The sequence below is a fragment of the Danaus plexippus genome (genome assembly GCF_018135715.1).
Source record: "Danaus plexippus chromosome 3 unlocalized genomic scaffold, MEX_DaPlex mxdp_30, whole genome shotgun sequence".
Classification (NCBI taxonomy): Eukaryota; Metazoa; Arthropoda; class Insecta; order Lepidoptera; family Nymphalidae; genus Danaus; species Danaus plexippus.
Genome location: NW_026869845.1, coordinates 1,173,883 through 1,199,222, shown reverse-complemented (window position 1 = coordinate 1,199,222; position 25,340 = coordinate 1,173,883). Strand labels below are relative to the sequence as shown.

Genomic DNA, 25,340 nt, shown 5'->3' with positions numbered 1-25,340 from the left:
GTGTCACACCCCTTAGAAAAATGGATAGGCATGTATAAGGACAATGTCGCTATATGGTCATGTCAGGCTTACTTATAAATAAATTTACCTATACATTTTTGACCTTTATCATATAAATATAAGGACCAATTAAATGTGTTTTATGCAGACTATTATAAAACACAAATCGACAGTAGTCTTCCAATGTCAAATTTTATATTTATTTTACTTAGAAATATAATATCTATAAATGCCTAAATTTGTAATTCAAATCAGTCTGATCATTGCAATTTCTTATAGATCACAATATTAACAGTTTGACCACAACATTTAGATCTTTGCTTAGAGTAAGAGAAGTTAATCTATCTGAAATCAAAGAATGGACTAAAAGAGAGTTGTCAATACTGTGAAAGAGAAGTCTAATCGTGTTATAAAATAATTTATATATGTGTTAACTAGAGGATGTCTACGAACATTAACAAGTCGTGATGTAATCATATGAACAACGTAGACCCTAAAGTTGAATTTTATTAAATACGTTCATATAATCCTACATTATGTTTTTAAAAACTTTAAAAAATGGCACATAATAAATTATATAAATTTATTTAAAACACGTTGCTTATATCTAAACGAACTACGATTGAACACGATTGAGCTACTGTGATACTATACTATATTTCATATATAGTTTTACGAAGCGGTTACATTTGTATTCTTTTACTTTTAATTAAATATTTTTTTGTCGAACTACAAAATCCAGGAATTCCTGATAAGGATTTCAAAATAGCCAATAGACATCATTTTTTTTCCAGACAAAATTCGAATTTGAATTTTTTTATGTCTTGATAATATTCATGTACACCCATTATATATTAATTAAATGAGAAAGTTACAAAGTGTGACAGTTGTTATCGACGTGTTAATTATTTAACAGTTCATAACATTACACATTTGTGCCAACGAGTCTATTTTATTTTTTTTATTCTATTGCATAAATACATAGATAACTATGCTCGACCATAAAAAATCTGAAAAAAAAAACTTACATAAAAAACCTCTAATCGGATTTTTGGATGGTAGAATAGAATACATCGCTGAGCACTACACGTGTTATCAGTATCTTTCTTGCAGAAAAAGAACAACCGATAAAACAACAAATAAATATAAAAACAACAACGGAAACTACTGAAGCTTTTCCTTTTACGAAATTCATTAAGGTTACAAATCTTAATAATCCGTGTTACTGGTATGGCAAAGAATTTTAGCCGATCGTATATTAAACTAGTGGAGAATTTTTAACATACCAATGATTAAACGCTGATAATTAAAATAAGAAAAGAACAAACGAGTTTTATCTTATATAAAAATGTCTCTGTATAAAAATATTGTAATTGGTCTGTATTTTTTTTAAATAAAGACGCTAGTGGAGCTAGATCGTCAGTATGAATAGGAAAAGACCTGGTAAAGAATTTGCTCCGAATAAAGTTTATAAATATCTTTAGATTTTAGTCTTTCAATGAAAATAACTCTTCCTAACCATTCAATCTTTTTTAGATATCCGATTACTCATGTACAGAGACATACTACGTAACTACCTATTAAAATAACAGTCCTATTCCCTTGTAGTTAACAAATACTTAACGAAATAAACAACAAAGGCTGATTCACTTTTAAATCCTAATTATAAATTATATAAGATAAGATAAACTTTTATTGATTGTAACGATAACAACTATTATTTTGTTGTTATTTTCATATTTTTATTGATCCACATTAATATCAATACTTTTTTTTTAATATTTGATACCCTATTTTGTGTATAAGAAAGGATTTTAATATAATAAAAACTATGGTTACACAACTTATTATTTAATTATATAATCACATAATCACATCATAACATTACAATATCACATTCGATCTCGCAAATGGAACAAAATATGTCAAAAGATGTTTTTTAGTTAATCGTATTTAATATCATTCATAATTTTATAATTTATATTGTAAACTTCAAATACTGTAAATAGTAATAATAACTGTATCTCTGTTGTTCTTGTAACTAGGAACTACAAAGATACTTCTCTTGCATTCTTATAAATTCATTAAGAGTTTTATTATGAAAATATCAAACTTTTATACACGAACTGTTATTTATCCTTAGAGATCGCGTCACTGTGACTATAATACTTTGTTTTTGCTGTTTCATAAAGTTGATTACTCATTGACTCCCCAGTTTCTTTGACCATAAAGTTCAAATGACTTTGGGGGTTTGATAGGAGTATGAAAGGGTGATCGAATTCCGCAATCTCTCCTTTGTCCATGACTAAAATCCTATCAGAATCCATAATTGTATTAAGCCGGTGAGCTATGGTTAATACAGTGCATGAGATAAATTGTTTTCTTATCGTCGTCTGGATTAGAGCATCAGTCCTGCGAAATACATCATAATACAAAACACTTATTAAAAAAAAAAAAAATATCTTGCAATTTTATAATATTTTTTCATTTACAATGATTTACCATGTATTTTCCCGTATATTTACGTATCACATTGTTTTATTTTGAGTTGACAGAATTATTTCGACCCAAAGCGTTTGTTTTCATTTATATAACGATAATATTTTTTTTTAAAGAAAATTGATGGATATCCATGTATGAAGAGTTGGTCTGGGGTTACAGTTACAGGATTAAAATATACAAAGAGATTTTGAGTTCTTAAATTTGACAATACTCACTGAGGATCAACGTTAGCTGTAGCTTCATCCATGACCAGTATTTTGTTGGAGCCCAGGATGGCTCTCGCTAGACATACCAACTGTCTTTGACCAACAGAGAAATTTGCACCACCTTCAGATACTTGGAAATCCAAGGCTTGTACTGAATCTTTTAATTCCACCTAAGATAATGTTCATATTATGGTTACATAATAAAAGACGAATATATAATTAAATACGTTATGCTATTGCTTTTAACATTGTTTCAAGGTCTACCTCCTCAGTATTGATTATATTTTATATCTGTTCTGTATATAAAATCATTATTAGACTTTAATTTACAAGAAATATATAAAGAACATCGCACTATATCAATTCACTTACTTGTTCCAATGCTCTCCAAATCTCATCATCGCTGTATTTATTAAAGGGATCCAGATTATACCTTAGGCTCGCAGAAAATAATACCGGCTCTTGTGGAATGATCGATATTTTTGATCTTAAATCCTGTGATACAAATTTACTTACAATATATTAAAATATATGATTATCCTAACCACAATTTCTTTCAAAGTTATAAATTTCACTGTTTTATTGTTGTTCTTATATCACTTACCTTTTTTGATAAACAAACAGTATCTATTCCGTCTATTTTAATACTACCCTCGATATTTGAAAGTCTAAAGAGAGCTGAAATCAATGATGATTTTCCAGCTCCTGTTCTTCCTACAATGCCAACCTAAAAATTCATAATGTTATTCACATGTCTATTTAAATACAAACTATCAAAACGGATATTATTTACATTCCTATTATATAGTAACGTAAACATCGTATTTTTAATTATTATTACAGAACTAATACGATGCTTATGTAGTTTTAGAGTTATTTAATTGCCGAACATATAAAGCAATGTGTTGTCCACGTTTATATTTATGATTGGGTTATTTGTATAGTTTTGAACAGATTATATATTTTTCCTATTTTTACCTTCCACCCGCTACGTATCACAAAGTTCAAATTCCTTAGAACGGGTGGATCTTCAGGTCCGTATCTCAAAGTAACATTTTCGAAGCACACTTCCCCGTTTGATGGCCAATTATTTGGCTGTGGAGCTAAAAATACATACATATATGGACTCAATTTTAAGATAATACTAATCACAATTTTAAGGACGCTGCACAACACGATAACACTATCTTATAATTTAGATATTTTCAAGAAGTTGAATATTTTAGTTGTATTGTGTTACTTAAAAACATATATTTTATAGCCCAAGTAGAATTCTAAAAAATATATATATAAACGTTATATAGTGTATGTTTTTGAAATTTTATCTATATAAAATATTTTTAGAATGTTCGGAACTCACAACCATCGTCCATGTTTTCTTCAGAGGGTAGACGGCTGTACTCGAGAACTCTTTCCACAGCCGTCAACGTTCCTAATAACTCTGATGTGCCACGAGCTGCTGTTTGTAACATAACTGTCAAACTCATAGACTGACTCACTGCCAGACCTACGCTTCCCACCTCGATCAGATACCCTAAAAAATTACGACAATTATGACATATTTTTTGAATAAAGTAACCGTTTTATATAAAGGATCAAGTTTTATTAAAAGGTAATAAATATAATGATATGATTATGTCGTTATATTTACTTTGATCTTACCAAAATCTATCAAGATGAAGGTAGCAAATAAGACTCCCATATAGACAAGACATAACATATCCAAATATAGACCGAAAGCTACTGAAGAGCCAAAATATGTGAATACTGCTTGCGAATTGAGATCCTGAAAAAAAAAACAATTCTTTATACGTGTTTTTAAAATTGTGATATGCAATTTACATTCAAATAAAAGTATTATTTAATACAAAAACTGAAAAAAAAGCATTAAAAATATTGTTAACCTTGATATTAAGGTGCATACTGACCTAAGGTGTAAATATTATTAGATTTTATATAAATAGACGATTTTTAAAAATACATATATGACTTATAAACTAAAATTCTATCTGCTTACTAGCATTTTGTATTCATATTTTTAATTTTTTAATTTTTTTTTTAAATAAACTAATAGACATCGACTTAATTAAATGATGGAATTAAATCTCTCAACACGATAAGGCTTGTCTAAATGACTTATAGTTTATCATCGGTATAAAAAATACATATTACTAGATAAAACAAGATAACAAATAAGTGAAACGTAACGATGACATTAAAATTTTTGCTAAGATACAATTGTACTCTCCTTGGTTTCCTCCCTTTTTTATGTATGTAATAATTAAGTAACGGTTCACATTAGCCCCTGCTAATATTTTTTTTTATTATTCATCGTATTTTTTGCTCCCAATAAATTAAATTAACATAAACAAAAGGTTTGAAGTACCTCAGACTATAAATGAAATTGTGAATATAAAAGTAAAAATAAAAATAAAATGAGGTATTTGAATCAATTACCTGAGTATCGTCAAATTTTTCTAGCAACATGTTTTGAGAATTTGAACTTCTAACAGTTGTAAGTCCAGACAGTGTCGAATTTATCATACCAAACACGGGACTCTTAGCTGTAATAATAATTTTATGAAAATATTGATATCAAATAATTTAAAAAACATACAATTAATTATCCATATCTTCCGTTCAATACAAACACTCAAACAAATATACAGATAACCATACATTTTTCGTAATTTACATTTAATAATTCACGTGCATTATATAACACAATGTTGCTTACTTGTGCCCTCTAATCTCTTGATCGCCTGCGATGCATTTAAATACCATTTAAGTAAAATTCCAAAAACTCCTAATAGAATAAAAGTGGGTATCAGAGTCCAAGGAAGAGCGAAAGCATTTAAGAGAAGAGCACTTATCACAAACAGATACATTTGAATAGCCTCAAATAGCGTACGTGGCAAGATCTCATCCATAGCGCTCAAATCCTTAGCAAAACGATTTAGGATACGACCTGCAATTAGAAATATTTTAAAACATTTTTCAATATATATACTTTTTCAGTAATAAGTGAGCTTAGAATTTAGATGAATAAATAGAATAAATAGTTATAGAAATGATAGTAGTACTTTAAACCTCTAGCTTTATCTCTTCTTTTTAAATTGTCTACAGTTGAATAAGAAATAGAAAAAATCTTTTTTTAGTTAATACATACATTGCACTTCGTTAGATTATATAATTATTATACATTACAAAGACTATATATTTCGATATACAATAATGTAATGAGATCTAATACTTTCGCGAGTATTTATTAAAATAAAACTAATATTTTTCGGATTCACTAAGTACGCGAATTTTATTATTTTAACTACATAATCCAGACATTTCGGTTACTTTTCAGCAACCGTGATCACGGGCAGACGAGATGTGAATCGAGCCGATGTGAATATTAGTTTTATTTTATTATAATATATTCGATAAATTAATAATGTGAAAATTAAACCGATTTCAACAAAAAATTTTCAAGGTCACGTTTTAACACAAATATTTACATCACACGCACAATAGATGGTGTGGCAGAGTAAAAGTAGTGTTTAATATAATTTGTTATCTAACCTACCATATATGTATATAAGTATAGCTTTACAACTAGAAATAAGTTCGAAAAAAAAACAACCCAAAAAAAATGTTAGCTTAATACTGATACTAATTAAGTTTTTTTTGGAGTGTTGTAGTATTTTTTACCTGAAGGATTTGTGTCAAAGAATCTCATCACGGCTGCTAGTAAATTCTTAAACATTACATTATGAAGATTCTGGGATGCTCTTTTTGATAGTACAACAAAAGCTAGAATCCTAACGTGTGTCATAATAATTATAAACAGTATTAAACCACCAAAAATCCACAAGTACTGGCCAGTTGTTAGGAGTCCAATTTGTGTTTCCAAACTAGGATCTGGAATACACATGTAACTTTAGTTTGTAATATAGGTTATATCTAGTTCTAATTAAATCCCGCTACCTACCTGGTAGAATACCTTCTGGAAGAGATCTTATATATTCGTCAATTTGGTTTGTCCTAAAAAATAATATTAATTAAAACAAATAATAATTAATTAAATATATCATCAATAACGAAATATGCAACGATTCTTGTGAAACATACCAGAAACTAAGCCAATAATCGCTGATGGTTCCAGCAGTTTGCGTTAGCAGGAGAGCAACTATTGTTAGGAAGACTACGAACCAAGACTCTACCCTTTTCATATATTGTGCAATCACGCTCCATTTTAAGGTTCCTTTAGCTCGTTCTTCAGCTTCCTGGATCTGTTCTCTTTCTTCTTCCGGATTATCATCACTTCTAACGGATATCATAGATACACTATGTTTTACAAGTGGCCTAGCTTCAACCTGTATCGACAAAAATATTATTTAAGTATTTATGCTATATGTCGGATAGTGGTATTTGACTGACCATTTTAAATAACTTTTTGGATTAATAATTAAAGTAATATCAAAGTATATAATAATTTATTTTATAAATTATATTGCAATATTAGTTCAGACGGTTCAATGATTTGTTATCAACAGCACCATTCCTGGTGACTTTAAGTCGAGATAACAATATTATTACTTGTTCTATATATAAAATAAGTATTTTTCCTATAAAAACACAAAGCATATAAAAACAGCTGACAAACCTTTTCCATTTTTTCTTCTTTGCTTTCCATTAAACTTGAGAATACCTTTTCAGATTTTACTAAATCATTGTAAGTTCCGATATTTTTAATAGACCCCTGAAAATAACACACTTGATAGACATAAATCAATTTATTTAATGACTTAAAAGTTCTAGGAATTTGAGTTTCATACCTCATCAACAACGATTATAAGGTCGGCGGGTTTCAGTAAATGTATTTGGTGAGTGACAAGAATACGCGTTTTACCGTTTAAATATCTTTGTATGCAATCCTCAAAGAGCATTCTTCCAACGTTTGCATCCACAGCTGACAGAGGATCATCCAATAAATATATATCACTCTAAAAAGGTACAAGCTCAATAAAAATAACATATATATGTACAACATAAGTTATTTGTCCTAATGTTGGCTTATTAAAAATAAAACAAATGTCTACAATGAATTTTATTGGAAGATAAACGAATGTTTTCGAACTATTCATCAATATAGTAAAAACCATAAGAATGTAAGGAGCTTGAGTTTTGAATAAACTAAGTAACTGGTTTTTATGGAGGAAATCATTGGGTATGGTATTTGAAACATTCCGGTGGCCTATCCTTTAAATCTTTGTCAAAATTTTATAAATGAAAATATGGAAACCAGTTTTTGAATTCCTTCAAATATAAAATCGATGATCAAAAATCATATCGCACAAAACCAACTTGAGATTCAAGCTTGCACAAAAATGTATTGGTATCACTTTTGTAACACTTACAACCTGAGTTTCATAATAACCAAAAGGGTTATCTCGATCGAAAAATTCTTTAATCATTACAAAAAACATTACATTGCTGACTCTAAAAATGAACTTAATTTTCTTTCTCTTAATGCTGCTGTAATCATAATTTTTCTCTTAGAGAATATAAAATTATATGGTTACCTCTCTATAAATTGCTCTAGCTAAATTAATTCTCGCCCTCTGACCTCCAGATAAAGAGACACCTCTTTCCCCAACTAACGAAAGATCACCATAAGGAAACTGCTTGAAGTCGGGAAGTAACGAGCACACCTTGCACACCTTAGGTAGTTCATTAAAAGTTATATATCATAAATCGATGCTTATTAATCCAACATTTCATTAATCAACAAGCACATACCCTTTTATATTTTTGTGCGTCATAAGGTAAGCCAAAAATAATGTTTTCTCGAACAGTTTGAGGGAATAACCAAGTTTCTTGACAAGCGTAAGATATGCTTCCGTTTAAATTAAGATTTCCGTTACATATTGGTAATTCTCGAAGTATTACATGCAATAAGGAAGTCTGCGAAATTATTCATAATAATCAAATTAAGAAATATTTAATTATCACAAAATAAAAAAAAATCTCATACTTTTCCCGAACCAACAGGCCCAACGATGGCAACCAATTTTCCTTTCGGCACATTGAAAGTGACATTTTTAAGAGTCATTTCTTGAGGATTTTTGGTTGAAATCCAAGATGCATTGACCTCGGCAAGCTCTATGTCATTTTCATTTTCATGTGGCACATACGAATCTACTGTATAGTGAAAATTAATCATTAAACATATGTAAATATAAAAAAATATATATTTATGTCTATACATAAAGCTGCTCCAACAGTACGTGTTGTTCTTTTGTTTAGATAATTTTTTATTTCTTATTCAATTCATTATTATTACCTGTTGATTTAGCTTCCTCCAGTGGCGGCGAATGTTTTACTGAAATTGTGTTCATATCACTAGTAGCAGAAAACTTTTTATAGATGCCGTTAACGGGTAATATTGCCTGTGGCAAGATTTTTATATCTTCCTTTTCATCTGAAAAACATAATAGTTTATTTATTATATTATTATTTATCAAAAATGAGCCAAATATGATGATGATAATGAGATCTAAGATTCCCTCATCTCGTCTGCCCGTGATCACGGTTGCTGAAAAGTAACCGAAACATCGGGAGTATGTAGTTTTTTACAAAAATAAATCACGCGTAATTTAACCGAAAAATATTAGTTTCATTTAAATGATGATGATGTTGTTACTGAATGATATATGAGATAAACTTTGGATGCAATGATACATTTGGTTCTCTTAGAGGAACCGATACCATGGTTTTATAATATATCCCAGAATACTACAATCAGAAAAACTAAGACATCAAACATGCTTCAAGGTGTGTTTTTTTTTTTGGGTGAAGCTAAAGTGCTATAAAATGTTTGTTATTTGACAACATTTTGCTATTAAAAGGCTATAAACTAAAAAAAACTTCTGTACGCCTTTGGATTGGAACTATTACTATTAATGGTAAATTTTTATATTCAAGATTTTCTGTAGCTAACGAAAAGCTACTTTAAATATACTCCATCGCCGTCATGGCAAGGATTTCATCATCTATTTCTTGTATTTGTCAGTGCTATATTTGTTATTACTTGTCTATGTTATATTTTATTATCTTTTGAATTTCACGTATATACATATACCTCTAAGTATCATTTGTTCTGGTAGCCATGAGTAAAACTACAAGTAACATTACCGAAATAGCTTCTGAGACTCTTAATGTTTCAAAAAATACAAGTAAGGTACTATACGTATATCAACTGTCAGATTTGTTAACATTTTCAGGTTGCTTTGAATTGAATAAATAAAAATAAAAATGTATTTACCCAAAACAAGAATGCTCTGTATACGCTGTAATGATACGAGTAACTCTGAAAAACCAGCAATAGCTAGGGGCATCATAAAAGTAAAATTTATCTGTATTATACCTAAAAATGATTTAATAGGGTAAATCTGAAAAAGAATGTTTAAAGTAAGTTAGTATTAATATTCCGAAAAAATAAGACTTTAAAAGAAAATTTTAAAAATTGTTACAAAATAAAATCGACTGTACCGTGTCAGCGCTTAGCATTCCGCCGGTGAGAATTATAGTTAGAGATGTTATAAATATAATAGTCCGCTCGGAATACATCATAAATCCTAAAAAGACACTTCTGACAAAAACAGCCTTGCTTAGCGCAACTAATTCGAAGGCTCTTACGCCTTGGACAACCTTTTGAAATGATTTCTCCCAGGCATACATTTTGATGACCTACAGAAAAGTGAGTTAGATAAAGGCAAGGAAAGTATTATTACCACTAATACTTTGGAATAATAAATTAAAAGGTAAATGAAATACTTACCTGGATACCATTTATGATTTCATTCATTAATTTGATACGGCTATCCGTTCGTTGGGCGACTGACCGTCTTATAATCGCTGTTAGTTTAGTCAAGCCGGCTAAAAGAAGAAGAATATATAGTTCTGACACTTTTTTATTAACAATTATACGATAACAAACTAATACCTTGTATAGGCAAGACCAGAAGGATAACACCAAAGAGACCGACAAAGGGTGCATAACCAGCGACGTCATAAAGAAAGTACAATATAATTGCTGCCTGAATTGGCACCAACCACAAATAATGTAGAAACATGAAGGCATAATCAAATCTAGCAACATCACTGGACATAATATTTACTATCTTCCCTGCAGCTACTTGGCTAAGAGAGGCCTGGCTCATTCGTAACATCTGTAAAATACATTGTTTTTTTAACTCTTAACGTCCTCTCATTCGTGTAACATAAGTGTCTTATTAATAATTAATTATTAATAAATAATGAAATATTAACTCATCATCGAAAGTATACAGAATATATCAGAAAAATTAAAAGATAAATTAACTTAAATTGGTATCATATGTACATTGTACTTAATAAAATAAATCCATTAATCATTTACCTTCCTAAAAACTAGTGAAGAAACGGCAACTTTCACCTTTAAGCCAAATCGATTCACAAATAAATTATTATGATGTTGGCTGATGATTCCCACAATATTCGTCAACAACATGCCTAAAGCGTAAAATCCAGCCTCTCGCTGATTTATGGCTTGGTCGTTAGTTGACGACCAATACGTTAGCAATTGGCTGAACAACAGAGGCTGAATAATACTACAAAATAAATATTTAAATATTTAAAACCAAATACATAATTAGCGAATAAAGAAATGAATTTTAGGTATCCCTTTACCCCATTGTTAAGTAAATAGTGAGAAAAATTGTTCCAGCAAAAAACTTCCAGCCATACGCTCTTATCAGAACTTTTAACAAAGATGGTTGTCGGTTCCCAGCCAACGCTTGTTCACATTCTTTCAACCAGTATCTAAATCAAGAAAATAAAAGTCTTAAAAGCCATTGAAATGTCGAAATGGCAGAAAGGATGTCTTTCCACTAACATTTGATCCTGTTAAGCCTAATATTCATGGTTGAACTTCTAAGAAGCCTCAAATTATTTTTAGACTGTATTCAAAGTTGGTCTATTTTAGGTCTATGGTTGAGCCAATTTTTATTTCAAAAGTCAAAATGATTCTAACGTAAAAGTGTAACAAATTTTACACTTTTACGTTATTACTATTATGACTAGGATATGAAGTAATATAATGTTATGTGATACAAAAAAAAAAGGTGATTATTGCATATTACAAGCCCTCACAAAAATATAAACAAAACCATTTATTAATTCCAATTTTAAATTAAAATTAAAATAATATTGTATATGTCACATTTGTGATATATCTTTAACCCAAATATTAAAATATATATATAAATGTACTTACTTTTCCAAAGTGTCACCGAGAAATTTAGAATCATAGTACTTGTTGGGCCTAACAAGATCTTCTTCTTCCACATCTCTTTTATTACCATTATATAGAACTGGACAAACCCAACATAAAAAGATTCTCGATATAATATTGGGTTTATACCTTTTTTTTTCAACATTTCCACCAACTTGGCCTTTACTGCCAGTCATTATTTAAACTATCCAAATGCGGCCTTTTTATCATAAGTTTCTTATTTATACACATCTACACACTACGTATCACATACGTTTACTATTTATCTCAAATATATCAACCATAATTATCATTTATTGATAGCAGATTTGATATAACGCGTCATTGGTATAATGATTTATATTATGAAAAGACTGATCGTTACAGACTTTTGTTTTCGTTTCACAAATCCAAAATCCCATCGATACTCTATGTTAAAAGAAACTATATTGAATAATTTTATCATATCACACAAAAGGCAGTTATACGTTACATGTACTTGGATATACTGGCTGATGTAGATATGTACATTAACTATACTTTACTTTTTTACTGATAGACTTTTCTGTTACCAGAATATATATGTATATCAAACAACGGCAGCAATAATAAAAAAAGATAACACAAACAAGGTAACCTTCAAATTTATAAAATAATCATATACATTTAAATTCAAATAGGTTGCGTAAATTAGTTCTGATACAAAACGTCGTCTTTCAGAATTGCTTCTACTTAATATTCTACTAATTATTTCTAGTTTCATAAAAGATAAAGTTTTAAATTATATAAGTTTTTTCAATATATTTTAAATTATATTAAAAACGAACTGAATAATTTAAGAATGACGGTTTTTCATGAGCATAAAATAATATTTATCCTTTGTCATTGACAATGGAAAACAGGTCATTGATCTTAGACCTAGCTACTACTACTAGCTACTACTACCCTATCCCTCCTCTAGAGGATGGAGGTGTGGAAGACGAACACAAGCTTCATAAGATTAAATAGTAATTATTAAGTAACTGATTATAAGCCACTAATTACATCTCCTTTTTCTTTTCCACTTACGTCTTTGTACGATTTCAACATATTCTAATTTAACAAAGCGATGCATGCTATTGATGTTGATTGAAACTAAACAGATGATCCAGCAATCTCAGCAGATGAAAATCTGGAATGGCTTTTTTCTGGTGTTGTCGCAGAAATCTGTATAGCTTGTAGGGAAAGTGACCATGCATTACAGTTTGGATTTTTATTTTGATGATGTAGTCCTACACTTTTAAGCGGTCTAAAGTCAATTGAAATTTTCTTTAACAAACAGACCATTTATTTACAAGTTCACTGCATATTCGAATCGTTTTCAGAATATTAAAACATTACAGGTTAATTATTTTGTTAAGTTAATTCTATAAGGTCTAGATTTCTGGTCAAAGCATTTGAAATGAAACTAGCTCTAATGAGTTTGTTAATTGACTATTTGTCTTCGTTAACAGTGAAGTACCCGACAAACTGACATTTATTTATATATGTTGCAAAATGGAAAAACGAGATATTTTTTCTTTAATAACATCGAAACCCTTAGCACTCCAGCCGTTTTCACAACTGTTCTACATAGTGGTTTATGTTGACATTTTCAATGAAATTATTAAGCAATCGGAGGAATTGTGAAGATTGATAGTCATTGTTTATCTGATGCTAACATAAGATAGAATACATTAAGTGAAATATATATTGCCTTTTGAAATCGATTTGCAGGTCCTTGTCGAGGTGACATGTCTCAGTTATATGATCTTTCTAAACTTCTACCTATATATTTTTTTATTATTCAACCCTAATTACTCCCTATTGTTAATTTTTCCGTTATTCATATTTTGTATATAAAATCATTTTCGGTTCCATATCTATGTACCGAACTGTGTCTCAAACATGTTTTTAATATATCTACATCATTTTCTAGCCATTTATTTAGAAACAAAATAACATGATCGACAATCAAAGACAAAGCGTAATAAAGGAACACTAATAAAGTAAGAATATAATTTATTATAATAGTCTTAAATTTTTGTACATGATATTTTATAAGAACAAATTGTTATTCCAAAACAACCTCTTTATTGGTTTATCCCATCTTGATTTTGCAGCAGCATGCTATAGTGACAACAGTGAGAGTCTCTTGAGTAAACTTGAATCGATTTTATAATTAATTACGTCCTCATATTTGATGGGCTCAAAAAATTAAGAAACAAAAATATTTACTCATCTCATAAATTAAGACAGATTACAAAAAGATTATCCAGAAATTTAAATGTACTAAAATATCTCGAGTGTGTTTTTTAAATCGAGACCTCTTCCTCCATCTCAGCAATCCGATAACTAGGGACGTGACTGGCATTAGTATGCAGACTTTAATGAGGTATCACGTAACTCAAACAGGCAGAAGTGCTTGTCAAAAAAATAGTGTTTAGAGTGGTGATTTAAAATTCATATACATATGTATGTATATAGGCCGTTTCAACGTTAACTTCAAATATAATTACTTTTTTCAATTTATTATTTTTTTGTTGACAGAAACTATTATTTTAAAAGATACATAATTTTATTTTTATATGTAATTTCAAAATTGACAATAAAACCAGACTTTACTGCAAATTTATTCATGCAAAAATATATAAAAATATACAAAATATTAATACTACATACAAAATTATTATTCCAAAAAATTTGTCAAACAATTATACATAACTGTAAAAGAAATTAAAAATAGTCCTGTTTATAATGCACCGGGCATGCTTGTGGATGTAAGGCGTCACAGGTACATTTTGAGTTCATCAACTTTTTTTCAATATTATCAACTAACATTTTAACATGACAAATCGGAACCATGTTGCAACTGCATTTTTCGGTTTCTGAATCATAATTTTCATCTACATGTTCAACAAAATTGTTTTTTGAATAGCTGTCTGATGGCAAAAACAAAGAATCAAAGAGTTTTTTCTTATCATAATTGGAATCAACACTGTATTTGTTACTGTTCAAAGATTGTTTATCGCAAATGTTCCAAATGGTTTCTTGATTTAAATTTGTCCCTGTGTTAATATTACTAGAAGTACAGACCTCTTTTGTTGCTCCCGTATATTTGTCCTGAGAATCCTTTAAAGTGATATCCTCGTTATAAGTCGTACTAATGTCAGTGTCACAACACTCTTTGCCTTCATCTTTATATTTCAAGTTCTTTTCACGACCAGTATTATAAGGACTGTTTGCAACTATATGTTCAGACTTTATATTAGTTATCATTTTAGGCATAATGTACGACATTTTCTTGGGATATATATCATTTGTTAAAGATTTCCAAATAAAGTTAATTTGATTACTATTAGTTTCAACGGTTGATTTACTACAACGACAATTGCCTAGTGTGCGATCACATGAACAATTTATTGTGTAACCAATATATGAAGGTTTTAAATTAGTAGGTTGCTCAGTAACCTCTTTCTTTTCAATAGGAACTGTGGACAATTCCATAGAAGTACCCGTAGAAGAGATTCTATCCATAATATTCAATGAACTGCATACTTCTTTCTCTTGAACTGGTATTATTTTAGCACATTGGTTTACAATTGCATGTTTATGTAAAGGAGAATATTCATTGAAAATTGGTCTACAATTGCAGAGTGTTCCATAAACTCGGTTGAGATCACAAGAATTTTCTTTCTCCGATGTAGTGGCTTGAAATAATTTGTTGTCTATGGTTTCACAAGACTTATTAAAATAAATTATGTTTGATGACTGAAACGAACTATCTTTAAGATAATTAATATCTCTAGCATCAAATTGCACAAAAGTTTCATTTTGATCTTTACATTCTTGTACACTTTTTGTAACTTGATTATTTTTAATTTCGAACGAGCTGTTATCTATTTTATTTTGTCCACATTTATCTCGTAAACGTTGAAAATCTTCTTCAATAAGGTTATTTACCTTATCCATTATACCAGGCAAAACTGATTCTGCACCTTTCTCTCCTGGAATACAAGAGCATTGTGCTTTTTTTAATTTGATTTTCAAATACTCTTGTAATAATCCATACACCCTTGACCAACTCCCTTCACTTCTTTTATCTTTAACACATTTACAGGTTAAGTTTCCTGTGCTCTCGGATATAACTTTTTTTACTTTATTAATTATATTTAAAAATAAATATTTTTCCTCCTCTGGTTGCAGAGAGACTGATTCATTCAGGGAACGCCTAAATTCGTCGAATTTTCCTTTTAAGTGTTCTTCCAATAAATTAAATACATTAAGCTCCAATTCGCTTTTATCCATATTACCACAACAAATACATTCACCTTCTTCTGTTTTGTCGGTAATATCAGGGGAAAGGCTTGAGTGACCTCTTGAATTATCTAAAGACTCTAATAACTGATTTCCATATTTACAAGAATTTAAGCCACATCGTAAATTATACTTGACATCTTTGTGGAAATTTGTAAGAGGGTTGTTTTTTTTATTTAATTTGTCATCAATTCTTTTATCTATATAATTTAAAGGAAACTCATGAGTACCCTGCTTCTCTTTTAAGTTCTTATTAGCGTTAGAATTCCCAAGAGTAACACCTAGGAATTTAATGCGATAATCACAACTACAAGGAAATAAATCAGATTTTTTTACAACGTCTTTAATAAATGAATCCCCGCCAACCGCTACACCTTTTTTACTGCTTTGAGAAATAACAGATTTATCATCGGCATCCACAAATTTTATATCTTGGTCAATAGTTTCCGCGGGCTGATTAAATATATCTTTTGTTTCACGAAAACTGTTATTGACATTATCATGTATTATTTTGTTATGATTCAATGGAACCGACTTTTTACATTTACAGGAATCGGTATTCAAGCACTGATAATGTAATGGTGTCGTCCCAACGATGCCATCAACCTGTTTCATAGGTCCATTTATATTGCTTTTGGAAAAAATATCATTGCTTTTATCTAGATTAACAGCGCCTATGTATTCGGATTCAGTCGTTTGTGGTAAGCATTATCACAAGAAGTAGCTTTATTGCGTATATCTTCTTCAGTTGAATTTTTTTCCATAAAATTGAAACTATTGGATATATTATTATTTACTAGTACCTCTGGTGACTCATTTCCTATATTAAAATCTAAATTATATTTCTCTTTTATTGGACCACTTAGTAGCTGCTGAGTAGTTGTAATATTAGAAATGTTGTTTTTATTAGCGTATAACGACATATTTCCTAAATCACCTTTCCATTTACTAAGAGTTTCTAGAAGTTTATCGATTGACGTGTTTGATGGAATTTTATGGAAGCAAACACAATCGCTTGGGCATATAGATTGAGTTAAATCTTTACTTATACCAGAAAAGTTATGATCCGGGGATGACGGTAAACCTATTGGTTTTGTTTGCTTTATAGTAGAAGTCTTAGGCAAAATTTCTTTTCCTTTTTTAAGTTTTAATGACGGCTCATTGAGCATTCTTATTTCTTGTTTTTTGACTTTATTTTGATCACCACATAAACATAAATTAACGGCAAATGACTGTTCTATTTTCTTAAAAACTTTACTTGAATGTTTTTCAATACGTCCCCTCTGGTTGTTTAGCGAGTTTTTGATGTTTTTTTTAAATCTGTAACCTTCCGGCACTTTTTTCTTATTAAAATTAGAATCAAGACTAGGTAATGTGTCGCCAGATATTTTAAACTTGTCTCTCGTTTCATCGTTTATTACTTCCTTTAAAAGTTTAATATTTTTATTCACAGATGAATTGTTGTCAGATTTCTAAAAACAAAATGTTTTTAATTCGCTCACGATTATTTAGGCACGTCAATGTTGTTTAGCTTGCTGTCTACAGCACTACAAGTCAGTAAATATTATGATTCAAAGATATTGTAAGTACAAAAAATAGGTATTAATTTACCGCAAATCGTCCAACCATCCTGGTTATTTTCTCTTCCATCTTGCGTAAGTCTTCCTTCTTAATACTCTCCTGGAAAAATATTATACAACATATAGTAGCATATCATATTACAATTGAAAAAAACAGTAAATAATAAAAACTACTTAAAAAAGGATAAATCATGATTTGATGGAAAATCAATCTGAAAAGATCGTTCAGTTGGAGACATACAGACAAATGTACATAACAAAATACCTACATACAAATAAATGTTCATATGTATAAAAATAAAAATCAAATAAAAGCGTGATAAAAAAACGCAATGATCATTTGAAAATATGTATTAATTTACATTTCTTATAAATATAATAAAATTGTGCAGTTTGAAATATTAACCTTTTTCAAGTCTTCGATTTGAGTTCGAAGATGGGTGACATCTTGCATTGTCCGTTTCAAATAGGACGGAGCATTATCATTTGTTTTACGAGAATTGTTAATCGTTGGTTGCTTAACCAAACATTGAAAGACTGCCGCTGTTTAAAATTAAATTAATTAAATCTTAAACACGATATAAGTCTTAGTAAACAATTACTTTATCCATGACGCAAAAGCATTTAAATCTACTACATATTAATTATTAATACATTGAATAAGGAATTTCATAGAAAATATTTTATCCAAGAAACGTCATATAAAAAGTTATTCTTGATTTAAATGGAACGTGTTATTAGCTGGTACAACCAATATAAATACAAAAAATATTAAATATACTTTTTTTATAATGATATTGTCGCGCTGGCTTAAATATTGTAGAATGTTCTCGACTTTGAGCGTCCGCGCCATCTCGTGACGGGAAGATGAAACTATTAGTTAAACGTTTTCTATCACATATCTATTGTTAATGTTTGTAAGCAAGTAGAAATATAAACTAGAATGTCTTGGAAAAAGGACCGCTAGGTCGAATTTGAGTCAGTCTTTCGAGAGGTAACATGCAGGCGATAGAAGCGATATTACCCGCGACATTATCTGCGATAGTAACAAGGTAAATATTTGTGATTTCTGTTAAATATCGTGTTTATATTGCTAATCAAACCCTAGCTCGTAATAATATCTAAGATTTTTGCGAGCGCACATTAATATAACTGTGGTTTTCAACTATACTATACTAATTATTTTACATTCTAAACAATATTTCAGTAACTTAACAGCAACCGAAACGTTGTATAATAATCTAAACGAAGAGTTTATCCGGAAACCGTGGGTATATTTAAATATTGTAATAATATTAATACTACTCAGAAAATCATGAATTAAGTTTTAGAGTTATTGTTTGACTTACAATTATATAGCATTATTTTGATGTAGTCTTACAACATTATCAGATAATTTAATTTAATGAAAATATATACAATCGCTTCAGTGCTGATAAATAACAAATATGGACACAAATAAACATATGTAATTGTTGCTATAATAGTAAAACGTTGTAGGTGACAGATAAAACATTACTGTTACTATTTAATTTTCTTACGAGATCGAGGTTTGCATTCGCAAGGTGGAGGTCCAGAATTTATTACTTCTTTTGCTTTTTTCGTCAGTTGATCAGCTCTTTCTTTGAACAGATCTTCAGCAAGTTGGGAAGCCAATTTCTGAGCTCTTCGCTCTATGGCTCGTTCCTGCCAGCCTTCGTTTTGTGCAGTATTCCCAGGGTCAGGTATGACTCTAGCTTGATCAGCGCAACAAGCACCTACCCACTTTAAACAATAATAAAATCATGGTACTGCACTATTTTCCATCCAAGAAATACTAGATTTATAAAGATTTTTTATATGTTTATGTATGCTCATTACTCTATCGCTAATAACTACCGAATTGATTTTATTTTGGGTTATAGAATCTCGAAAATTTAGAATCGGGTAAACACTCATATGAAATAAATATTATAAAATATACAATACTTTTATCTTACCTTTGCATGATATTTTTCAATGGAAGTAGCAATAGCGATATCCAACTCCCCGATAAGTAATTGTCCAAAAAATTTTAGCAAATTTGTCTTAACAACACTCGTACGATCCCAGTTATGTCTATCTTCCAGGCATTTTAAAAGCTGGCAAGGCATCAAGGACCCTGACCCTCCCAATTCTGATTGTAGTCCTCCAAAGAGGTCAGCCAGCAAATTAGATAACAGTTGGCTCCGAAGTGATGTACATGAACAGGACTCCTATATCAAATCAAATAATCTATGTATGTATACAAGTATATATATAGATTTAAAAACATTTATTTATTTAAAAAAAAAGTTCTAACAATGTAATAAATAATGGTGTATATTATATTGTCTTTTTATTTAAGCATTACATTTTATCACATACCAAAAATTTATCTTCAGGAGCGCAATAACAAAGTGCAGCCAAAGAAGGTGTGCGCTTCACTTCTACAGCGGCGTCTTGTGGCACCTTACATTGACAATCCACCACCTTTTCTTTAAGTTCATTCAATTGATCTCTCTTCTGTTTCAACTCGTCTATTCGACATTGCATGCGACCGTCACACATAACCTTACAACCGTCCAAATCTTCGATCATGTCGTATTTTTCTTTACGTAAACCTTCCAGCTAAAACAGCGAAGTTTTTTACCGGGTATCTATATCTAACAAAATTATATTACACGGATATTATTTTAATTATTTATATTTTTTATTATTCTCAACACCACATACCTCACAATCCCGTTAATAAGTCGACTTATTTATTTTATATCAGATGCATTATTTATGTCTTTGGTAATTATTTGACACGCCCACAAATCACAGTTAATAATATGAATTTTTTTGCTTTATTTGTCATAAAACAATTATCTACAATCTTTATCTTAATCTTTATCAACATGAATATTAAAAGAAATATTTTAAAAATTAATAATTTTTTAATATGTGCAACATAAAAAAAATTCAACTATTTCTTTGTGTATAATATACTTTGAAAATCTTTAAATGAATAGTACGTGTCTTTCAAATCGGTTAAAAGAAAAACAAACTCAAAATTGTTAACGTCTAACCTCTTAATAAATTTTATATTATAAACAAAAACATTTTCTAGGCAATCCCTTTCTTAAACACCTATCTTCAATGTTATATTAGACAAATATGATAAATATAAGACATTTATAAAGTAATTTATAATTTTTGACATAGCATTCACTGCAGCCAGGCGAACTTTAAGAACTATATGCTAAAATCGATTGAACAACTTGTTTTAATATACGATCGGCAGTGGAAGATATCTATCAATTATTATATAAAAAACAGCCTATAAAAGAGATCTATGTATGTATGAATATGTTTGAGTGTGTGTTGTTGTTATTGGTTCCTAAAATGAAAATAAGTTAATTGAATTTTGTAAACAAAAAAATTGTTGCAATGTATTCTAACTGTATGAGAGGGAAGGTCATTCTTATTACCCAAGTTACATTTAATTATGGCCCACCTCAGTCTTAATAGTGTTGTTCTCTGCTTCTTCCTGTAACAGCTGTTTAGACACCTGCGACATCTGTTTCTTGAGCGTTTCAAGCTCAGAACGCATTGCTTTCTCAGCCTCATACGTTAACCCTCGCTCAGAATCAATCTCACTCTCTAAACTCAATAGATTACGACGAGCCTGTTCCTCTTTGAACTAAAATTATCAGAAATTATGAAAATATTTAAAAAATTATGAGAAAAAGAAGATTAAGAAGAGAAGATGAAGAAGAACTGAATGTAGTAAACTTATAAAAGCTACTATAAACATAAGTTGTTAATTTACTTGAAGATCTCTATCGAGCTGTGTTATTCGGCATAACTGTTCAGCTAAGGTAGAATCTCCACGTGCTGACTCTTCGCTAAGCTGCAAACGTGTGCAGGCTCTATCACACATGCCTTTTTCAATTTCGGCCAGTTTGTAACGATCAGTTTCAGCATTGTCACCTCGCTCCTTTAAGGTTTTTGCCATATTCATGCACGCTGTTTTATAGTCATTACGTTCTTCTATCAACTTTTTAATCTGAAGAATAATTTTAAGAATAAGTCTTTTATTTATTGAATTTAAATTCTAATATTAACAATACTTTAATGTTAAAAATATAATTGAAATTTAAATATGGATGATGACATGTTCCAGACTGGAAAGTAAGAAAGCAAAGATTAGGGTTTCAGAAGAAATCCTTTCTCTCGGATTTAATATATAAAAGTTAAAACATGTAACAGGAGTCAGAGCAAAATTTACTTAATTGATAAAGTGACCATTCATCGACGTTATTCCTTCAGATTCTAGTGGATTCGCATTGGAGCTATTAGGAAAGGTTTTTATTTAACACAGCTACCATATTCTTGTACCACAAAAACTATTTAATCCATGTTATTAAAATATATTAAGAACTATTGTCTCAGCAATTTCCAGATACGACAAAGTTACTTTGCTGCATAGATTGTTAATAATTCTCGCGACTAATTTAATGTCAAGGAGAAATAATTGAAACGTACTTGTTTTATCATATCGTCTTCCTTTTCCTCAGCTAGACTTAGCCGCCGCTGGTAGCCAAGTTCTAAATCCTTCCAAGCAGCCTCAGCTCGCTCTAAAAGTTCAGCACGTTCAGCTTCCCTCCTCGCTAGTTTTGAAGCTCGGTTTCTTAGTTCCATTACAGCATTGTCTAGTTCCGATAGACGTTTTACACAAATAGTGTCCTGACAGCATACCTTTGCAAAAAAAATTCAAGTTCCTCTATGCTCCACTAACTCCACTAACAATAACTTTTATTCATGTAAGCGTTTACATGAATAAAAATTTGTAGAGAATACATAAAATTCTTATTTAAACGTCTTAATTTATTATACAGAAGCCATCGTAGAAAATCTACAAAATAAATTTACTGGAGACTTAAGTCATGACAATCAACTTTATAAGTTCGTATGAAAAATCCACTCGACGTTAAACGTAATAAAACACCTAAGTGGTTCTAGTATCATGGTGTTATATTTTATGATATTGTATTTTTAATTTATATTTTCTAATAAAATTCGCTATACATTAAAGACTCCTATCCTCGTACTAAGACCTAATTATGGACTTACATTATACTGCTCTGTTGACTGTTGTGTGTACTTGAATTGTACATTTATTTTTATATATTTTTAATTGTATCTCATTTTCTAATCTTTATATTTTCTTTATTATTTTTAAAACAACATGTTTTTTATAGATTCTTATTTATCCTTCCCCACCGAACATTTAAAATAATTTTATTATATAGATGACATACACTACATCCATACCTTTAACTTTAAAACATTTAATATTGTGTTTTAACTATAAACTTATAATATTAAGCTAAAATATACTTATTTATATGTCTTACATCATCAATTTTTTTCATAATATCTTTTTTGTCCTTCTGTAGTTTCATTGGGCCTTGGCGCGCACTAGTAGAATTTTCCATGCGCATTACAATTTTTGTTTCAACTGGTAGCTTGATCACTGGTCCCATCAGCGAGCTGGTGTTAAAATCGTTGATGCCAATTTTAGAATTCTTGAAATATTTATGGTCAACATAAGGTTGAAACTTCACACAACCGCCAGTTTTTTTGACGGCATTAATTTTCTTTGTACTAGATGAATTCTGGGTGGTGCCCTTAACCGGTTTATTCTCAACGAAAAATCTAAAAAAATATTTTACTTTACCATGAGACTATTACTAGTATAGATAGTTATTAAATAATAATTTCATCTGAGGCCAATGAAGTATATAACAAGGCGCCCGCATCAATTAAATTTTGCTAACCGCAATTAGGGCAGCGAACTACTCGTGACTAACAAGGGGCTGGGAATATTCATATCTAGAATACTAGACTTTGAAGCCCGCCAGCAATTACAATGAGAGCAACTACAATGTGGATTTCGTACATAGAAATGTCTATCTGAAAATAAATGATACCGAAGGTACCAAATTTTTGGAAATTCATATAAATTTAATAACGTTCATTATATTTGAAGGCTTTACGGAATGGCCCTTTTAGCTACAGGACTGACCTTGTTATGACTTTGGGTTTCAACATTCCGGTCATAAGACCAATACTCATAACACCCATTGTAACATACTTCTAAAATGCAAACGATCCGCTTTACACGGACTCTAATTATTATTATTTTTTATTCACAGCATAAAACTTTATTGCCCGTACCATTTTTTTTTATTTTTGATACCAAAAAAAGCCTTAATTTTTTTGAAATTCTTTCTTATTAATAAGTTAATAATTTAAGAAAAATCTTGTTGATAGTGACAGTCCCATAATTATTAGTAAATTTTATACATTCCACACTAATTAGTTGTAGACAACCGATTATCTTTTCGAGGCTTCTTGGACTTACTGATATAGGCCATCGGCGTCCTTGTGGCCTAGCTGCTGCCACGCGAGCATTGCACACATCAAATGTCTAAACTCCGGAGGCTCAGACACAATGTTACTCTCACTTGACTCACATTCAACACGATTGTACGTAGACATGATGGCTTCCTGTAAACAATCTTATTACATCTCTTTTAAAATGAATCGAAAACTTAATACTTTTTATAAAAAAACATGGTCTTGATATCGACATGCCTATACTTGATCATTATATATGATTATTTACAAAGATTATATTTTATAATGTATATTCTTTGCGTTATTAAGTAACAAACACGCCCACATATCAAAATATAAACAACTTGTATTTTACAAAGCAAACTTCATTACTGACATTCATGTACACCCAGGTATCGATATTCTAGAATTTTTACGTTTTTCATTATATTAAATAGATTATTTTCTTACAGCTATTGAAATAATTACCTTTAAATCCATGCTGGGCTTCTTTTCAAGAGCTTTGGAAATATTCCAAATAATAAGAGAGCACATAGAGACCTGTTTAGTCGGCGCCGTTGCTAGCCCCTTATTTTCATGTCTTTCATTATTATGTAACTTAATTTATTTGAAATGCATAAAACAAAATTAGTTATTTATTTCTTATACTAATTGTCAAACATTGATTTATTTACGACTTTTACCTGCTTATTCATTTTTATTACAGGAAATTTGTTTTATTGTTTTTAATTGTTTTATAATTCAAGGCTTTACTCAGGCGTATTCTTCATTTGAATAGTGTTAGATATATTAAAGCATTACAATATTAAATTTAATTTTTCAGACAAAATTATAAATTTTGAATAATATGTAGTCTGTCTGCCAATGTCATGAATTAATGATATTCCTAAACCCCCAAAAAGTTTTTATAAAACTGATGGCAATTTGTAAGGTGACTAAATATAAAATTTATTTATAGCATATAAAACTTTTTTATTATAATTATTTATTTTATTCTAAGGT

At 29.8% G+C, this 25,340-nt stretch overlaps 1 protein-coding gene across 1 annotated transcript; it reads right to left on the bottom strand.

Moving 5' to 3' along the window:
* Positions 1 to 1,857: 1,857 nt before the first annotated feature.
* Positions 1,858 to 25,217, bottom strand: LOC116767079 (uncharacterized). Its single transcript, XM_061526814.1, is given in 39 exon segments — positions 1,858 to 2,412; positions 2,718 to 2,878; positions 3,081 to 3,203; positions 3,313 to 3,435; positions 3,687 to 3,811; positions 4,069 to 4,242; positions 4,371 to 4,494; positions 5,166 to 5,272; positions 5,446 to 5,676; positions 6,411 to 6,620; positions 6,691 to 6,743; positions 6,831 to 7,075; positions 7,366 to 7,461; positions 7,538 to 7,705; positions 8,285 to 8,422; positions 8,502 to 8,666; positions 8,737 to 8,903; positions 9,046 to 9,183; positions 10,027 to 10,153; positions 10,254 to 10,451; positions 10,543 to 10,640; positions 10,708 to 10,933; positions 11,143 to 11,353; positions 11,433 to 11,564; positions 12,019 to 12,215; positions 14,773 to 17,019; positions 17,022 to 17,822; positions 17,962 to 18,030; positions 18,337 to 18,473; positions 19,472 to 19,694; positions 19,910 to 20,164; positions 20,316 to 20,558; positions 21,430 to 21,615; positions 21,745 to 21,981; positions 22,461 to 22,673; positions 23,333 to 23,633; positions 24,343 to 24,488; positions 24,807 to 24,935; positions 25,022 to 25,217. Coding segments are annotated over 39 exon segments (9,219 nt in total). The 5' UTR covers positions 25,034 to 25,217; the 3' UTR covers positions 1,858 to 2,129.
* Between the last annotated feature and the right edge of the window lie 123 nt (positions 25,218 to 25,340).